At 41.6% G+C, this 20,665-nt stretch overlaps 1 protein-coding gene across 1 annotated transcript; it reads left to right on the top strand.

Annotated features, from left to right (window-relative positions):
- The first annotated feature begins 1,091 nt into the window (after positions 1-1,091).
- mtx1a (metaxin 1a) lies at positions 1,092-17,711 on the top strand. Its single transcript, XM_076280350.1, has 8 exons — positions 1,092-1,183; positions 9,292-9,361; positions 9,625-9,704; positions 11,544-11,636; positions 12,656-12,838; positions 14,343-14,419; positions 14,751-14,908; positions 17,403-17,711. Exons 1-8 carry the CDS (start codon positions 1,103-1,105, stop codon positions 17,624-17,626), a joined length of 966 nt encoding a protein of 321 aa, XP_076136465.1. The 5' UTR covers positions 1,092-1,102; the 3' UTR covers positions 17,627-17,711.
- Positions 17,712-20,665: the final 2,954 nt, after the last annotated feature.

Raw genomic sequence — 20,665 nt, 5'->3', positions numbered from 1 at the left:
CTACACTCTGGCCATGATGTAGGCTAGAACTAGCCTACAGAAACATCTTTTAAATTATTTGTAAATTACCCGTCAGCATAGCCTAAACTAGACTATTTCAATATGCTATCTTCACAAACTGGCGGATTAAAAACGTTGTAAAACGTCCTCCCTCTCTCCAGAAGAGGGAAGCATTGTAGTGGAGTTGGATTCAGGAGTGAACGCCACACTGATTTCAGCCTAGGCCTATTCTTTTGAGATCAGTGGCGAACGCTAACGCAAAACTTGTGACCCGCCACTTGTAACGAGTGGCTCTTTACTCTGGCTTCTCACTGTATGAATATTTGCAAATTGTTTGAAACTTTTGAGTTGAAATGAAAGCTAGATGAACACAGTCAGTCTAGATAGGCCTAAGCATGCCGGCTGGAGCATGGCAGTGTTATCCTTATGACTATATAACAAAATATTGTAGATGGGTACCTACCTACAATATTTGCTATAGCCTTTAGAAAAGTGGACCCCACCTGTTGGCTCAAGGAGGTGATGTAATGTCTTGCGCATGTCTTGTTGGCAATTATCTTGCCAGCTGCTTAGTGGAGTGCAGAGAAACAGATGCAGGATAATATGTTCATGGGCGTGCTATAGGGTGCGCGCCTACTGGAATTTACCCTACAATCCGAAAGTCACACCAGTTGTTGTTCTCTTTGGTAGTCTTACCAACTTTTACAATTATTTACTGTTAAATTTAACTAGCCTATTGTTGTTTTGTAGCTTATGTCACTTTGGACAAAAGCGTCTGCTAAACAGCCCACCATAACCATAACACCAAATTAGTCCATCAGTGGAAACAAACAATGAAATTGCTCTTCACGCATATTTGATCATTTTATTTGGATCAACACTCATCAAATAATGTGCCCTGCAAACACGCATCATGCACATTCATTAAAAAATAACCACTTCTAAAATAAATTAATTATGCTAGCACGATCAGCTGATTTAGGCCTACCGTTAAATGAATTCCGAATGTATTTAGGCCACACATAAAGTAGGCCCCTAAAATAAATCTTTACAGATAACATATTGCGTCACTTCCGAGTGGAAGTGCGCCTTTCATATTAAGATGGCGACTCCCTTGGAGTTATTTTGCTGGAAAGGCAATTGGGGATTGCCTTCTGTCAACACCGAATGCCTTATCGTGCTGGTAATTACACTATATTTGTGTTGATAGCAATTTAATTTCACTGGTTTGTTCGCTGGTATGATGTCCACCTATAGCTAGCGTTTTGCCTCGCCGTGTAACATCGGCCACTGGAAAGGCTAAAGCTAACATTAACTGCACAATCTTATAATATGAAGTAGCAGCTATAAGATTACTTTGCCACTGATATTGCTGTAATAGTTTTACCTGCTAATTTAAAATAGGCTACACTCAGACACACGTAGCCTATCTTAGCTGCTCCACTTAGTCCAGTGTCGTTACTGTCCAGTTAATGTAGGATAAGCCCGGTGTTTTGTGATTGGGCTACGTACACAGTATACACGGGGTTCACAGTATGCTGTACTGTGTCTAACTATTCATGGGCAGCAGAACTTTTGGGCTGAACGATGTGAGGGAAAATGTCATTGCGATTTCCCCCCACACAGATATTGCGACTGCGACTTGATTGGTGATCTAGACTAGTTTGCGAAAGTCAAGCTTCAATGTAATATTACGTAGTACGCTGTAATATTACTTACTGGACAAGACCTTGTAGCACTGGGCTACCCTGTTGGCCTTTTTGCTATAGGCTACGCTACATTCATCCTGCTGCCTATGGTGCTTTTAAAATGTGGCCAGTCTACGTGTTCAAGGTGTTGCCTCAGGAAGTAGCAAAACCAGTCCCAAATCATTCGTGAGCTACACGATTCATTTGGCCGTTGCTATTTTCTAACTGCATTAATTCAAATCACAATTTTGTTTAATCTTTCAGCCCCAGCAACAGTGATCTAAAAATGAACTGGGCAATGTTGAGAAGTCCAAAAGTCTAATGTTATTGCTTTACTATTTTAAGAAATATTTCCTGTTCCAATGCTTCTTACAGCCATTCTTACAGTGGTGTGTGTGTGTGTGTGTGTGTCGCTTTGTCAGTCGTGCTTTGATTATGAATACACTAAATTAAGGTTATACTTATCAGCATACAGCCAGGTCTGCCACAAATGTAAAATTCAACATTCAGTTGGAATAACAGGTGTGTATTCGTTATGCCGCTGTATATCTTAAGTTAAGGGAATGACTTGCTCACTTAGATTCCTCAGGAACTTACAGTGCGCTGCACACAAGGCTGTGTGATATCAGCTTGTGCTCATATTAGTGACAGATAATGTTCCTTAGTGTCCAGTTACCTCTCTATATGTGGTTAATTATGGTATCCTTATTTCCTTCTTTGTTATGTCCTTGTGCATTTCTGTCTCGTTTTATTGCTGTTCTGTGAAGTTATACTGTGAAGTTATACTGATTATATAGTCTGGTCGGTTGTGATTATATGGTACTTACTGAAGGTGGAAAGGAAAGTTGAGGACTGTCAGGCCTTATTTCCTCTACAGCACTGTGGAACAGTTAAGGCAGTCTTTGAGCATGTGTCCTTTGGTCAGACTCTAATGCCAGTATGACTGTCTGCTGCTCCCCCTCCTCGCGGTTAGGAAAATGCATGGCTAATGCTCCTGCTGTCTTACCTATTCTGTGTGGTCTTCTGACCACAAACCAACTACTGAACTGGAAGCATTTCAGTGATGCATCATTATAGTCTGGCGCAGCCTTTTGGAAATTTCATTCACAATATTCTGGAACACTTTTAATAAGCTGCCGCTTCTCTGTCGTCCAGTTGTCTGTCTGTTCTGCTGTGTACACAATGCTGGCGTTTATCGATTTAGCCACTTTTCATCACAGTTAATTCTCATTTCTGTGAAAATGTGTAGGCTATAGTAACCTTTTATCTTCCAGTAAGTTTGCAAACCACAGACCGTTTATTAATGCTCTGTGATCTCTTGTCTACCTTGAGGGACATTCACTAGCAAGCCATTAATTGGAGATGTGGTGAAGCTGAGCCAAAGGAATCCCAATTAACTGTGCTGGGAGAGAGAAGCCTAGCCCTCCCTAAGGGGGTCTGTGCCACTAGTGTGGTTGTGTGCACTCTGGTATGCCGTTAAATGGAGTCGATGGAACTGTATTACAACCAGCTGTGTGTGTTAGCTGCTTAGTGGTTAGTGCTCGGCACAGTCAAAAGATGAACATAAGAGGATGGGGGAGAGGGAGGGGGACTGGTGGTATCCTGAGCCTATTCTCATTTCATGGCATTGGAAAGAAATTATGTCATTTCATTTATGTATCATATGCTATGCTGATTTCCAGCAGTGCTGTTTATGGAGGATGTCTTTTGTTAAATGCATGTTTGACCATCTGCCTTAAGAACAAGATCAGGGGCCGTATTCACAAAGAATTTTAAGGCTAAAAGTAGCTCCTAAGTGGCAAATTTAGGAGCAACTCCTAAAAATAATGGGCGTGTCACTCCTAACTTTAGGACTCCTAATTTTTTTCACTAAAAGTAATTCACGAAGCATTTTAGACCTAAAAGTAGCACCTAAGTCTGGGACAGCTTAAAAGAAGTCGAGAGGACTCCTAACTCACCAAGACCTATTCACAAACAGCTTTTTGTGGCATTTCACGTTGCAATGTTTTGAAATGCGTCGCCTATGCGGCAACAGGAGCTTCCAATCGCGAGGGAACAATTTTGCATTTAAAAAAGGGATGCAATAACGCATCAACAACCTTAAACTACTCATTGTTAACATGTAAATTAAATGTAACGTTTCATTGAGAATCAAATTAAAATGGTCAGATTAATTTAATAATGTTGCAAAGATACTACATCAGTCCGTAGGCCTGTTTCATTAGGCTACTACTGTAGGCTATTTGTTTTGCCTTACTCTTTATTAATTTAGGCTAGGCCTTTTTATTCAGTTATTTATCATCTTCCGTCCTTCGAGCTACTTGTGTAGCGCACACATTCTTAGACCTGTCACCTGTCACTCATCATCGTAAGGGAGGTGTTTGGAGTCATTCCCGCGTTACAATCGTTAGCCAATCAAGGTGGTCACTTCAGTCAAGCTCGTGCATGAGTAATGTTGTCATCCATAGCAACGAAGACTCACTCTTAGTTTAGGAGTTGTCATTTTTCCTTACTAAGAGTAGGTCTGAAAGGCTTTGTGAATAACTTTTAAGAGAAAACTCCTAGCTAAAATCTTTTAGTGCGATTTAGGAGTACTCCTAGTGGTAAGATAAAAGGCTTTGTGAATACGGCCCCTGAGCCCTTGACATTTACATTTATTCATTTAGCAGACACTTTTAATCCAAAGCGACTTACATTTTGTCAATTATATTACAAGAGCCACTGTCCCTGGAGCAACTCGGGGTTAAGTGCCTTGCACAAGGGCACAATGGTGGAAGCTGGGTATTGAACCCACAACTGTTGGTCTATAAATATGGTCATATGGTCTATAATATGTAATAATGATAGATTTGACTGCACAATGTACACTCCTGCAAAGAGTAGAGTCTAGACTAGAAGAACTTCGCTAAAACACTGCCGTTGCTTCTTGCAAGACTCACAACAGTGTGTGTGTTTTTCTTAATAATTAAATTGCATGTAAACAAACACGATTGTGGTTCAACAAAATGGTAATTAAACGCTGCAGCAGGGGTTTTATTGAAGTGATCATGGTGTGTGTGTTCTCACAATTATACGCAATTCAGACTGTTACCTCTGTTTCCTCTGTTACAGCCTCATTATTTTTGTTGGCATATATAGGCCACCCTGCCTCTTTGCCCTTTCCTCCCAGTTCTACTGTAAGTCAATGTAAGACGCTGCTACTATATGCTTCTGCAAACTCTAGCGTTTTTCCTAAGGTAAAACATAATGAAATTCCTAATGGCTGAGAACTTTTAATGCAGTTTCACTGCTCGCTCTCTTCATGCCAAATTGCAAAATGCTTTTGGTTTACCTTACCATGGAGGGGCTGCATTTTTCACTCTTTTCCTTCTTTTTTAGCCTACAGTACTTCCAACCTTTTACATAACAAACTGTTCAGGGCAGTCCAAAAAGAATCTAAGAAAAATAGTTGCTACACTGCTACAAAACAGTTGTCTATTGCGAAGGCATCTGGGTGGAATTTTTTTGGAAATGTTATTAATTCTGCAATAAAAAGCAGCAAAAATAACTGGCTTGCCGTGTTTGTTGTAAACAGAATACTTTTCCACACTTAGGCTACTATACTTTGCTATTATATTGTTTGTAATAAATGCACACTAATTGCAGCTATGTTCCTTTCCCTTACTGTAATCTATTTTATTGTTATCAAGGTATTTGGCAGAAATATTTGAGTGTTTTTTTCTGTTATTTCAGCTTTCCAGTTTTCCCCAATCAGGCAAAAGTGTGACACCTTGTGCCCTCAATGCATCCGCATCCCTCATCCATAATATCTTTAGGATGCATTTATGGTCATTACAGGGCATCGACAGGCATCTAAATAGTGTTACATCGGTTTGGCTGCAAACTTAATAGGCTGAACCATCTTTCTATTCCACAAAATTACAAAAGCAGCACTATGTAGCTTTCTTACCTTAAAATAACAGCTTAAAACTAAAATTTGATGGTTCACTGACTTTGGGAGAGTGTTGTTTTTTTCATTGCCACTACACACCCAAAAGTCTGCCTAGGACTCTTCTGACGAGGATCTATTATCTATCAGTCTGATCCATGGATTCCATAATCTTTTTATCTGTAAGTTTGAGTCAAGATGTGGATACAGCTTTCTATATTGTCCATGGATGTATCTTTTGACACTGGCGTTTCTGAGTTTTTAAGCATGGCCCCAAAGATAACAAATCACGCCCATCTGACAGAACATTTGACCTCATGGCTCAGATGTGCACAGAGATTCTTTCATCTTAGTAAGATCTTCATGGAGCCTTACTGCAGTTTTGAGTTTTAAGTCCACATGTCTTGGTTAAATAGGCTGCACAATGCTGATAACCGCATATCTGCATCAAAGATCCACAAAAATGACAGATGAGATGAAGGGGTTTGCAATTGTATGCTTCCACAAGTACCTCAAACGTTGTGGTGTGCTTGAAAAGTGGATAATCTGAACAAATTCTGTGCAAACATTTATTCTAATCTAGACTCTTATTCTAATCTGGATAAACTCTTATTCGGCTATTAGTCTTCATATCTTGAACAAATCGCCTGATTCGAAGATGGCATGTTTCCACCAGTTGGCCTGTCTTTCAAAAAAGCTTCTCTTAAACCACCCAGATGTGCAGACTTTGTGCGTCAGCCGTCAGGCTCCAGGTCATGGCAATTACGCTGTGATCTCGGAAATGCAGGATTAGCTTTGCCTGTTGAGCGACTTTGTGTGGGAGGTCTTTGTATGAATTATGTGCAGATCATTTTTTTGTGTTTTTTTCAGCAAGCCTGGAAGAGACCTGTGGGTTTCATACGGACACATTTTCACATCAGCCATGATGTAGCATAGCAGCGTTAAGGCTGTGCTGTTTTCTCATCAGTTGGATTTTAATGCACTGATTTATTTTGCCCCTGTGAAGCTTATGATACAGTTTAAGGATTGAATAAATTTATCAAATTATATTTAGCATCCAACTATTAAAAAAATTAGAGTAGTGCTGAGAGGCAAAGCGCAGACAGAATGAAGAATACAAGGATCCAAGGATACAAGGATACAAGGAAGTTTATTGTCACATGCATAGTTACTGGAAGTAAGAAATGCAGTGAAATTATGCCTGGTGTCAGCCTATTTGTGCATTAATGGGGGGGGGGGGGGGGGGTAAAAAGTGCAGTAGAAGAGGGTGGGGGGCACCAACAAGGAGCACCCAAGAGCAACAGGGGCAAGGAAAAACTCCCTGCCAGGGGTCTTGGTGTGTGTGTTGGGGGGATGACAGGGGAGATGGGATAGTGTGCTGAATGTTGCTGTTGCTGTAGTAACATGATGGAATAAGTTACTTTCCATGAAGTCAAGCAACCATTCCATCTGCATGTACAGTCTGGTCTGATGCTGTAGGTCTGCCAAACAAACCAACCAACTTCACATTTTAAGGCTTCTATTCCCGCAAGACAAGCATAAAAATGCCATCCATTTTGACTCAAAGTTTTTATGAGGAAGGTGAATTGGAGAGCTGCATTTGTTGCATTGTCTCCACAACCTAGCCTCATTAGGGTTCAGTATAAGTATAAGTATATATACTCTTTTGATCCCGTGAGGTAAATTTGGTCTCTGCATTTATCCCAATCCGTTAATTAGTGAAACACACTCAGCACACAGTGAACACACAGTGAGGTGAAGCACACACTAATCCCGGCGCAGTGAGCTGCCTGCAACAACAGTGGCGCTCGGGGAGCAGTGAGGGGCTAGGTGCCTTGCTCAAGGGCACTTCAGCCGTGCCTACTGGTTGGGGTTCGAAACGGCAACCCTCCGGTTACAAGTCCGAAGCGCTAACCAGTAGGCCACGGCTGCCCCGAAAATTTCCGAATTTGACTATTTTGTGTTGTATTTATTATTGCATCTCATTTTATGCCAGATTTCTCAACCTTTACAGGGAAGAAAAGTCTTGCCGAATCCCGATCAGATCTTAAATGAAAGTTCAGGAGGAAAGCCTTGTTCCTCCTCACCTAATTCCTGTCTACTGATAAAGTTCCAGCTCCAGTTTTGGCGTTCCTATTCCGCTTACTTGGGGTTAGCCTACTCCACTGCTGTGCTCCGTTCTGCTCTGGGTCCCTTCCTCATAACTGTCTTCCAAACTCTGTAATTTTTTCCATTGACAAAACCTTGGCTTGGCCTCCCAAGCCTCATCCACTCTGTAAGCTCCTACATCTGCTGGCATTATTCAATGGGAGGAGGGCCAAATGGCACCTCGCAGGGCAGAGTCCCTATCTGCAGGGAGGAACATGTTGGATTGTTGCTCGCAGGCTTGTGCCTTTTTGAGTGTTTTGACATGCTTTTAGGTGCTCATTTTTTTTTAAATTGAGCTTTCTATGGAAGCCATCTGTTCAATCAAGATTTTGAAGTGGAAAACCTGTTGTCCAAATAGCTTTATGAGGAGTAAAAATGTTGGTAGTGGTCGTTAATTTTTGGGTAATTAATTAGGTTTGACCAATTGTGAACCAGTTTAAATGCAAGAAGTTTTTTTTGTGAAAAGTTATCTTGGACCAAAGTAGGCACTCCCTACCAATTAATCACCAAAAGCAATTTCCTAACGTTTAAAAGCTAACTTTCTATCATTCCCAGGAATTTGTTAACCTTGGCCAATACTGTACTTTTAGGAGATGCTTGGTTAGGCCTAACAGTTTTGTTAGCATAACTTTGATTAGAAACCATCTACATTTCATCATCATTTAATTAGTAGCCATCAACTTGGTTGATTTTGGTATCTACTAAGCTTACGGTCTTCTGGCTTTATATTTTGTGACATACATAGTTTGGAGCTGCTGAGAAAAATGTGGCAATTATTCACCAGAGGGTGACGTTGTACAACCTCCGCCCGTTGTGTCTGTTTTTGTGACCAGTGAGTGAAAACAGGTCAACCCCACACGTCTGTCTCTCCCCACTCTCGCAGACCACATTTCTAGCATGGGGTTTCTCACCGAGACCCAAACGATTCAGAGGAGGTTCCCTTCAGGCTGCTGTTCAACTATACACACATTTTCCTTATTTGAAAAAAAAAACAGAAGCCTTAACTGCTGGAAATTATTTTGTAGACCTGCAGTTTTACAAGCCTCCCAGAAGAAATACTTCATGGCCTGTCAGAAAGTTTCCTGCCCTGAAAAAGAAGCCATCGGTGGAAAGTCCTGTGTGAGTGTTTCTGTCTGCGTTAGGGCTGTAGGCGACGTGCCTCAGCGAGCTGTCTGTACTGCCACTGCTTGCCTTTTCCCCTGTGCACCCAGGTGTGTGTAGTATATTGGTAATCTGAAGTCACAGGCTGTTTGGTGTCTCGCTGTGTTTTAAGACACAGCTTATCGTAAGTGAGGTGTTAACGTTCTGGCATGCCAGAGGAGGCATTCCTGGCACTCATTGCTTAGTTCCTGTGTGGTTTGGCCTGGTTTTGATTTAAGCACATGGAAGTGTGCCTGGCACAGAGAACCGTTAATGTACTGGCTGCAATGACCCACAGTTAAGATGGCAGGACTAAACAAATGTATTTTCCCTCCTCTTCTCTCTCACTTTCTCCCTTCTCTTCCTATCACTTTTCTCATCTCTCAGGCTTATGCAAGGTTTGCAGGAGTACCTCTCAAACTTCACAAAACTGCCAACCCTTGGGGAAGTCCTACAGGTAAAGATAGCATTAAAGGTTACTCAGCCTAATTTTGGATACAAAAAGTTTCAAACATTTCTTTTTAACATTAATTGCCTGACTTGTAATGGCCCCTTAACCTCTTTCTGCATCTTCTTTGATTTTTGCTCTGTGTAGGAAGATTATCCCTTCAGACAAATTTGTTTTCAGACAAATTACACTGAAAGTAGAATAAACAGGGCCACTGAACCCTAGAGAAAATCGTAGAAATGTTCAGTATCACACCCGCTCTCTTCCTCCAGGCATCCTCCCAGCGCTAAAGACTCAAGAGAATGGCAGCTTTTCTCAGCCCAGTAAAATCATCATTGAATTCAGGAAACAGGTGAGCTACCTCTGATTGAGTTACTACAAACCCTGTCGTACCCCAGAGTAAGAAATCAAAAAGTAACCAGGAATTGGTAAATCAACACATAAATACAAAGATAACATAATGCTGTTCATCAGTTAAAAAAGTCATCTGTACATCAGGCATTTTTCAAAGTATCTTGCGTAATTACATTGCTCATTAGGTATTACAGGGTACCATCACTACAGTCAAGTATGTGCTCATGTCAAAATGTCTGGATCTGTGTTGTCAAAGTCAGAACAGGGTTACTGCCCCAGAAAACTTGGTTAGAGTCCAGCGGAGATGACCGCTCTTTGCAGTAATTGGTGTCAGAAATGGGATGATGTCAAAGCCAGTATTAGTCCACTTAGTTTGTAGAATGGTAAAAGAGACCAGTGGCTTATTTGTGCACTCTTATACATTCCCCTGAGAAAGGCGTAACTCACTTTTTGGATTTGGAGAGCATTGTAAAACTAATCCCGACTGATCCTACAATTTTCCTCATAACCGTGCACACAATGTCGATAAAAGAGACCTGGGCTTAACTGTTTCAAAAGAACTCCTACATCATCATCCAAGTTTCTCTTCTCCTTGAGAGTGGTCGGAACCATTAGAACGTACGTACCCCCACCCACCAACCGACCGACCCCCACAGCACCCATTGCTGCCATGCTGCCATCAGCCCCTATCCTGGCCCTGACTCAGTTGAAAGTCTGAGCATGCGTGGACACTGTCCTTGTGCTTGGCTTGGGTTGTGGGAGTTTTAGTGTGTCAAACCAACCTAAGGATTGATAAATGCTTTTGATGAGATGTGGAAAGAATGGCTCAGATGAAATCATCTCTGTCTCAAAGGGATGGGTGGAGATAGGGAGGAGTTCAGGCTAGTGTTTAGAAATCCCTGTTTAGAAGTCTGAGGCAAAAGTGACATGGTCCACATAATTCATACATACACAGACACTCAGACTTGGACAGTCTGGCAGGCATCATACATTTTTCATTTCACTGTCAGTTCTTCCATGTCGTTAAACAAACTCAAACCGTCAAAGACACCACATAATGACCACCTTCTGAGTCCCTGAGTTTACAACTGCGGGGATCCTTCTTTCCAACATCATGTCATCATCCACAGGATGTTTTGATGTGGAAAAAAGTTGGCTGACCTTGAATTGTCATCTACTTTTATACCATTTTGCCTTTCTATCTACAACAAATATTTAGGCTCGTAGCCACATAATATTGAAGTTTTGGCAGTATCTTTTCCCAAGAGAGATCAAGTGCACTTCCTTCTGTGCTCATCATCTGCAGAATTGGGTTGTGTATGGTTTTTCCAAGCCCTTGTTTTTATGATACATTTCATGCTGCAGACACAGGGCTGGCAGCAGAAGAAGTGTTGTTAAGTTCACTGACCTTGTTAGACTGTTGTGTAATTGTGCTATCCTACTGGTTAGGGATTAGGAGGAAAATTCAATAAAAGCAGCCTGGAACCATAATGTTTTTTTTTTTTTTTTTTCCCCTCTTCATTCACTGATGTGTTTTGGGCATTGTTGTGGAATTCTAATGGTGCAATTTAGCCAAGTTGGTTTGTGCTCTTTCTGCTCAATATCATGTACAGTTAAACGTGTGAAATTGAATTCTGTGCATTGCTAGACCCTAGCTCATGAATGGCCAAGGTCATGGGGTCAACTCCAAAGCTATGCACATGCCATCATGGTACTTTTTATGAATTTTGAATGAAAAGTCTGGGGAAAAACAACTTTAAATGCAGTTTTTTTATTTCATTGTACACCAAAGTGTACCCTTAGTGACGGATAACATTGTCTTTTCTTGTTTCTGTAGAAGTACAATGCTGACTTTGACCTTTCAGCGAAAGAGGGAGCAGACACACTGGCTTTCATATCTCTGGTGGAGGAGAAGCTGATGCCTGCACTGGTCAGTCTCTCTCTCTCTCTCTCTCTCTCTCTCTCTCTCTCTCTCTCTCTCTCTCTCTCTCTCTCTCTCTCTCTCTCTCTCTGTGTCTGTCTCTCTCTCTCTCTGTGTCTGTCTCTGTCTCTCTTTAGTGTTTATCTGATATGATAAAACATGTTGCTCATGCATATCACTACATATATTTGGATAGAGGACCACCTCCTCTCAGACCTGATACCATTCATACCTACATCACCACCACCACAATCACTGTCATGAGTCTCCAAGGGAATTACTCCATTCCCCATTCCCCACTCTTTCACCGCATCGTCATAGCAACTCAAAGTAACATGGAAATCATGAAGGGCTTTCGGTGTGACTTTTCATTGTCCCAGCCGTATGAACCATCTGAAATCCTCATTTGCATCATTTTCCTTTTTTTTGTCTTTCTCAAACCTTGAGACTGATTTAAAGAAAACCTGCTGTGTTCTGCTCAAACCTCAGTCCTTCCTTATTATGTAAGTGTATCAGATTTTCACAGTCATTATTCCTGACCTTTTGCCTCTTGTTAAAGGAAATGCCTCAACGTTTCCTGTCGGGCTACCCCAGCTAGACAGCACAGCCGCCCTGAACAGTGAAGGGCTAACTGCACAGGCAGAGCTAAAGTGCAGCCTCTGGACTGTAGAATACAGCGCCACTAACATCCAGGAGAAGGCCTGCATCTTCCTACGTTAAATTGACACATTGACTTTAACCACCCTTCAAGTCTAAGTGATTTGTCCATAAAACACTCTGCCATGATCACACTGCACTCATTATTATACTGTGTATCACAGTATTTCACCTGGCATCATTTTTATTTTGTTCCTCTCAATCACTGCTACAGATGAGCTCCATACCAGAATAAGGTCTCATTAGCAAATCCTGGGGTTCACTCCCGACAACCCCCAAAAACAGCAAACTGCAAACAGAACAGATACATAAAAAATAAAACAAAACCCACAAACAACACACAAACCTCAACCCCTGCCTCCCCATGTCAGATCTACGCTCTGTGGGTGGACCCCAAGAACTATGTGGAGGTGACCCGCCGTTGGCATGGCGACAACATTCCCTTCCCGCTGAACTTCTTCCTGCCGAGCCGCATGCAGCGGCAGCAGCTGGCCCGCCTGCGCCTCATCAAGGGGGACGAGACCCTGGAGGCCGGCGAGGACATGGAGAAGGAGGTGAGTGGTGGTCGGGGTGATGAGGGGTGGGGGTAGTAGGGTGATGGGGGTGATGGTGAGTGGGGAGTGAGTGGTGGTGGAGGTAGTGAAGGTGGTGGTGGCACCATATGTACTATAGTCCAGAGGACCTGGGTAGTCTGGCAGTCTCGCACACAACTCCGAGACAACTTGTTGGCCTCATCAGCTGAATACACTTACAAAAGCGTTAACACCAATTGACAGTGTTAGTTAGACACACATGGAAAAAGAACACCAATAAGTCCCATCCCTAACTTCTACATTTCCCGGTGCTGTCTGGGAAAGACTTTCATTTCTCCTTCAAGGACCACCTTCAAGAGCCCCTTGGGTTGGTTCAGAAATGTCAAATGCCATTAATAATTCAGTCATCGCCACCCACATGTCAACATGGTGTCCTCTAGATGGAATGATGTTAATTCACGTCTGGCTACACAAGATTAAGACCTAAAAAGTGCTGGGAATAAGGAGTAAAATTTAAGTCAGGTACCACAACGCTGAGTAAGGGAGCTGTAGTTGTGGAAGGTTTTTTTAACCGTGTCTGCCCTTTCAAGGGAGACAAGTATGTGGACTCTAGTAAGGAGGTAGTAAGAGGGGGAAGGTTGTGAGGAATGAAGCGTTTTATTGAGGACACAACCTTTGACCTGTGACCTCAATTGTGCTTTTGACATTTAACATTTAACTTGTCTTCCCACTCAAGTAAAGAGTGGTTGCCCAGCTGGTTGGAAGATAACCATAGCTACGTATTTGTATTTTTCAACCTCTTATTTACTATGACGTCACTGGAGATAAAAAGGGATTGTTTGGTTAAAACGTGTAAACAGTTTGTTCTGCATCACTTCAGCCCCTTGGAGATGTACTGTACACAGTTGAATCAGATTTGGTTGTGCATTTTTAAATTTCGCCATCTGTAACCTAACATTTCTACTTTTACATCTAGTCAGGCAGACTGCTCTTTATACTGTACCTAATGATCCGGGCCACATTCCGTTCAAGACATGCACTTTTGATCCATCGTAGCTGTGGTCTAGTTCTCTCCATGGTCAACCAATTGAGGTGCGAAGGCTGTAATTTTTGTGCAGAATTTGGGGGGTTCTGTGCAGGGAAATGACACTGTAGTTTCCAGCACCACTGGAGGCTGGGGGGCCTCGGTATGTCCCGGTCTCTGTGGTGAAACATGCCTTGGGGACCTCCACACATTATTCATCCTCACGCTCCCATTGAACACACGTCATGGAGGCAAATGTGGTAGCCATGTGGATGGCTGCCTGTGTGCCGATCCACTTGATTTATGCTTCTCAGGAAGACACGCACCACCGCTATTATGGCAGGCAAATAAAGTAGTGTCTGTGAGTGAGAGGCTGGTCTGACCTGAGGTCTGGTGCCTGCCATGCGGGTAGTCATTTCTCTCATGTATGCCCCCCCCCCCCCCCCCCCCACACACACACACACACACACACACACACAAACTGTCTTCATTTCTTTACAGCTTTACCACGACGCCCAGGAGTGCATGGATCTCCTCTCTCAACGTCTTGGTTCCAGCAAATTCTTCTTTGGGGATTCGTGAGTCTGACTTCTAATATTGCAGTTGTGTGTAATATAAGGAATATTTGTTGAATGGAACAAGAATTAGAGATTAACTCCATACATTTATGTGCTTTTTAAAATTTCCCTCAAAATGTAATGTTTGTGAGGGACTCTCTTAGATTAAACCTGTGCAAGGAATTTTCACTTCCACTTTTCAATTCCATGAAAGAGTGAAGTGCAGAAGTGCTTTTACGATTAATTGCCAATTTGAGGCTATCTAAATAATTTGTATAGATAGATATTCAAAATGTCATTTGTATAGATACATCGTACCAATCTTTCTGTATTCATCATGTCATCCTCTCAGGCCTTCCTCTCTGGATGCGTATGTATTTGGCCACTTAGCGCCTTTGCTGAAGATCAAGCTGCCGTGCGGGCGCCTCCAGCAGCATCTGAAGTCTCTGGACAATCTGACGCGATTCTGCTCCAACATCCTCACCCTCTACTTCCCTAGCGAGCCTAATGGTGAGTAGAGGAGGCCCACTGCTTATTGAAGCCAAATTCCTCTGGCTCTTCGACACATGCTCCCATGTTCTGAGTTTTCGATTGAAGCTGAAAACCCAGGACTTGTTCCTGTACATGGATGTGAAATGGACCCAGTGTGTTTTATTTAATTGATATGCCTGACTGAACTGGTCATTTGAATGGGATGCTTGTAAAGAAGCTGTAACTACGCTAGTTAATTGTGTTATAGCTTCGTCTCAGTCATTCACTATACAAATGGCTTAATGATTGAGTGTTTGATACTAATATTTCTAACATACAATCTATCAAGTGATCTGATTTGATCTTCTAAGATGGGGCATCTTTATTTAGACGGGTGTAACCAAATTAACTAGAGATGCACCGATATGGAATTTTAGGGCCGATAACGATAACCGATATTTATTGGTTTGTTGTGGCCGATACCGATACGATAACCGATAATATTACTCTTGAAAAAAAAAAGTGAAAAGTGATTTGGGGAAAGCATTTAATAAGCATAATTTTATTGCAGTAATTTTACCTACCACCAAATGATGGACAGAACTCATAATAGTCCTCAATAGTACGGCAGTCAACAACATAACAGTAGCCTAGCCCTACAGTATGTGTGGCTCCTTTAAGTGAACCTGACGTCAGTGAATTGCGAGTGAGTGGCTAGAGAGTTTGAATCGTTTTCATTTAGGACTAAACGCTCATAAACGGCTCAGCTTGGAATAAGCTACAGTATAGCGACCAAATCAGAGTTTGTGAGGGAAACTTAGTTTTAGTTTCAACTGCGGGTAACTGAATGAAGCTGCAACTCCTCAGACTGTATCTTATGTCTACTCTGTTGCGCACAACCTACTGCAGCAGAAATGAAAGGCGTTAGCCCCGAAGGTTTTAATAACTTATTATGATGACCTGTCTGGAACTGAAGCACGAATGGTTAGCATATTTCTAGGTAATAATACAAAACCCAAGCTAAAGTAATGCAAATATAATACTAAAACACAACTTAGAACTAGGCCTACTTATGTACTCGTCCACTAAGGAGTTTGTTTATTTGTTTCCCCGACCAGCGCGGTAAAGTGCAAACACACCAGCACAAGACGGCTCTAGATAGGGCTGAGCTCCGCTCTGTTAAAGGAATTATCCGGAGTAAAATGCACTTTAGATCGATTTCCGGATGATTGGGGGTACATACGTTGAGTTGACATCAAAATTATGTCATTCGGATGTGTTTTGAGAGAGTTCGATTGTACCGTTTTCAGTCACAACTCGTAGCCTGGAAGTGAGCGGGGCATTTCAATTGCGCCGCTACAAAACGCTATTTTTATACCTCTTCTACAGTTCCAAACAACATAACACTTATGTGGTAGTGAGTAGAGGGTCCCTAAAGCCAAACCGAAGTATCCCGAGGTCTTTATGTGGTCGAATAGAGAGTCCAGAATGAATTTCATCAAGCCAGTACCTTTCCGGAAATGTTGCCATCTTTGCCGCCACCTTCAGGGGAAAGTCCATAGGAGTCTTATTGCTGTGTAACACGCTCTGGAAATTCACAATTTCGTCGGCGTTTAAAAAAAAAAAAAACATAGTCCAGTCCATACAACTTCATTTCAATTTCAAAAGAAATACTGGACTATGTTTTTTTTTTTTTTTTTTTTAAAAACAGCGACGAAATTGTGAATTTCCAGAGCGTGTTACAACACACTCAGCAATAAGACTCCTACGGACTTTCCCCTGAAGAGGGCGGCAAAGATGGCAACATTTCCGGAAAGGTACTGGCTTGATGAAATTCATTCTGGACTCTATTCGACCACATAAAGACCTCGGGATACTTCGGTTTGGCTTTAGGGACCCTCTACTCACTACCACTGTAGAAGAGGTATAAAAATAGCGTTTTGTAGCGGCGCAATTGAAATGCCCCGCTCACTTCCAGGCTACGAGTTGTGACTGAAAACGGTACAATCGAACTTTCTCAAAACACATCCGAATGACATAATTTTGATGTCAACTCAACGTATGTACCCCCAATCATCCGGAAATCGATCTAAAGTGCATTTTACTCCGGATAATTCCTTTAAGGTTAAATGGCGGATCATTCACGAGAGGATTTTGAGATGCACAGATTCCCAAATGAACGCATATCCACAGATTTTGTTAGAGTGGTGAAATACATTCACACCGCTAACATTATATTGAGGAAAAAGTATAGCCAACCAAGCTCAAGTAGCTCAGTGTAGTAGGACGGACCTAACGTAGGCCTAAATTAGGACTTTAAAAAATATCGGCGCAAATTATCGGCCAGAATTCTGTTATCGGACCAATAATAATATTTTCATTTTTTCACTTATCGGCTAATAATATATCGGCCACCGATATATCGTGCATCCCTAAAATTAACAAACCCAGAGTACCACAACTTGGATAAGGGTTAATTTCTAATTTAGTCATAGCAATCATGACTAAAAATTAAACCTTTCTTCACATGCAGAGGGCGCGGCTCACAAAGTGTCCACTCAGCCCGAGGCCAACGAGTTTGACAACGAGCCCAACAAGAGGAGGAAGCAGCTGCTCTCTCTGGTCTTTGCCCTGGGGGCCATGCTGAGCTACGCCCTGCTGACGGGCATCGTCTCCATCGAGCACGTGCCCACCGAGGAGGACCTCAGGGAGCCACAGGGCATCGCAGAGGCCTCCCCAGGCGAGGACGAGGAGTGATGTGTGTGTGTGTGTGTGTGTGTGTGTGTGTGTGTGTGTGTGTGTGTGTGTGTGTGTGTGTGTGTGTGTGTGTGTGTGTGTGTGTGTGTGTGTGTGTGTGTGTGTGTGTGTGTGTGTGTGTGTGTGTGTGTGTGTGTGTGTGTGTGTGTGTGTGTGTGTGTGTGTGTGTGTGTGTGTGTGTGTGTGTGTGTGTGTGTGTGTGTGTGTGTGTGTGTGTGTGTGTGTGTGTAGACAAGGAGAGAGTAGAAGAGCGATAGAATGGGATAGAGCATCAGGGACAGGTGTGGGAGTGTTTTGTGATTAACAGTTTTAGGGGACCAGCACAGTTAGTGGTGCAAAGCCTTTGTGCAAAGCATTTCTCTAAAGACCAAGAGGAACCACTCCCTGATTTTGGTTTTTCATATCAGATGACGTAAGCAAGAACCATTAGGTTTTATGTTACAGATGGATAAAGATTTTTTTTATTGCATGATAATCATGATGGCCAATTCAATTTGTCAACTTATCAGTTAAACAAGGACTAAGTACAGTGATGACCAAATGTTTTCACTTTATCAGTGTTGTATTTATTTTCTTCAGAAGCATGTACTCTTTACTATGAAAATGTACTAGGGCACATTTGCTTATTCATTAGAGAAATGATGACTGCATTACTGAAATTGCAGGCCTTTTTTCTGCGCTATCCAATTCTCTCTGTTTTGGATAAACACACCATGTCCAGCCATGACTAGTCAAGCCAAACTAAATGATGCAGGTCTCAATGAAATTACCTGTGGGGACCAACATAACCCAGGAAACCTTTCATCAAAAACTTTACCCAGATTTGGGACTATAATTCCTTATAGGTGGATCAAATTTGCACTTGATATAGAGGAACTCCATTGTTGCCTTGAGTGAGTTGATTTTGGCTTTTATGTCTTTTTTGTTGTTGTTGTTGTTGTTGTGTTTATTTTGATTTCTTCTTGAAACGTCTTTCCCCCTCTCTTTTTAGGTTTTATGTTTGAACCTAAGATCAGGTGTTTTTATGTACATTTTAAAAAACATTTTGTTGTATGCAGCAAATGGCTGAGTAGAGTCCTGAAAGCTATACCAAGGAGCGAGATTGGTGGTATGTTGAGCCTAAAGCTAGAGGTGAATGCCCCTGGTGGACTTCTTTTTCTTTCAACTTTAAAATTTTTGTGTCAATTGTTTATGTAAACAAAATGGCAAGCAACAAGGCAATTGCCACAAACTTTTGCCTGAATTGAACGCACCTCTGGCTTTAAGCTCACTGTACCATTTCTCTTGTTTCATCATGCACCCCATTGTTTTTATTTTAATTGCATGAGTATCCATATACTGCTACTTAAGTGTTCAAATGGCAGCATAGTGGCTGAATGGATACTTGGGACTATTATCAATATATTCCTACTGAACCAGAATATGACCAGAATTCAACCAGAGGACTGTTCCTCTTTATGTGATCTGGCTGAAGCTCTAAAATATCTGAGATCCTGTCATATTTCTAACAGACCAATGCTTGTGCTGTCTGCAGCTCGTTGTAATTTGATGTCTTAATTCACAGTCTGAAGCACTGATTTGAATGGAACATCACAAAAGTATATTAGCAACATACCAAAGAATAAGCCTTTGCTGCTTTTTCAAAATATTACTCAATAAAAGAGATTGATTCAGTGTCCAAAAGCGTAAATCTTTCAAAGATGTGTACTTGTGCTTGTTACTGCGACCATCTCCCTTTTCTCTGTGGTTGAGTTTGTTTCAGTGTGTGCTGAAAGCTAAGATCTCTGGAGTTGTTTCAAAGTAAAAAAATAAATAATTTAAAAAAAAGTGTAGTGATCTTGGAAGCCATCTCCCCAAATAATCTGGATTTATCAACTACTTAGTTTTAAATGTGTAATCAAGCAAGATGGAGTACATACATTAATAGTTTGTTGTTCGCTACTAGCTCACTACTAACTTGCCAGACTTGAGAAGAACTGCATTTATATTTTGATCGTGATCACAACAAGCACTTAATCTCTTGCATGCTCTTGTTACAAGACCAATAATGTGTGCATTGTTACTTATCCTAATGACGAGAAAAATGTAAATATGTTGCAAATGAATATTATATTTTCTTAATTTATGAATGAATGAATAAATGGGCCTTGAACACAAGATTGCTGATATGTTGTAGCCTTTGTGTTAAAACACTTTACACCCATTTCAGAATTTGGGATAAACTGAACCATATGAAACTGAGACATCGTATTGTTCTAGTGTCACAGGTTGTCTTCAGACTCAATGGCTGTCTCCTGCCTCATTCACAGACTGTTAGACAGCTCCCACAGGTCATGCAATTTCTGGAATATCATGGAATTTTGATAATGTCTGTTCCAGACATGGAAAGTCAGGGAATTGTATCATTTCTGAGGGAAAGTCTGGGAGTACCAGGGAATTTTGTTGTAAGCAGTTTCAAATTTACTTAAAATCTTTGGTCTGTTAACTAATTTCAATGTATCATTCATAGAGTGAGAACCCTGGTTAGACTTCTAAAACATTACAAAGATGAGGGGTCGTAAAGGGCCTTTAACCCTGCCAGAACCCCCAACATTACACTGATATGACATACATTTAACTTTTGCACATTGTAGTGTATATTTCTGTTGCACATGCCTTATCTTAATTTCTATTATAGTTTATGTTTGTAAATAAATGTGCCATTTTTATTTTTCTATTTTTATTTTTAGAGATTTATGCGCAGTGGTGCAGAACTGTTTTTCCACTTACAACATTTTACTGCAATTGTTTTGTACAATTGTGCATGTAAAGAATCTGAATCTCGGGAGAGCAGTGACTGAACGTCTGGCTCGGGGGGGTTAATGGAGGCTCTCTGTCTTACTCTCTCACTCTGTCACACTTTCTCTCTCTCTCCCCCACTCCATCTCAGTCATAGGGGAAATATGGGAACTGGAACCCTAGCCTTGTGGTTTTCCTGCACATCTCTGTGCGCTGATAACATGTTCCGCTCAGATCCTAGACCCCGGAGACACACAGCTG

The sequence above is a fragment of the Alosa pseudoharengus genome, unplaced genomic scaffold (genome assembly GCF_046254945.1).
Source record: "Alosa pseudoharengus isolate Yale_2024_CS ecotype anadromous, Long Island Sound unplaced genomic scaffold, YU_APseudo_1.1 YU_APseudo_1.1_scf_12, whole genome shotgun sequence".
Classification (NCBI taxonomy): Eukaryota; Metazoa; Chordata; class Actinopteri; order Clupeiformes; family Clupeidae; genus Alosa; species Alosa pseudoharengus.
The sequence above is the reverse complement of the archived record's forward strand: the minus strand, read 5'-3'. Positions and strand labels throughout refer to the sequence as shown.

Coding starts and splice junctions, on each gene's coding strand:
- mtx1a (XM_076280350.1), top strand. CDS start 1,103: ATGGCGACTCCCTTGGAGTTATTTTGCTGGAAAGGCAATTGGGGATTG. Junction 12,839..14,342: donor GCGAGGACATGGAGAAGGAG/GTGAGTGGTGGT, acceptor ATTTCTTTACAG/CTTTACCACGACGCCCAGGA. Junction 14,420..14,750: donor AAATTCTTCTTTGGGGATTC/GTGAGTCTGACT, acceptor TCATCCTCTCAG/GCCTTCCTCTCTGGATGCGT.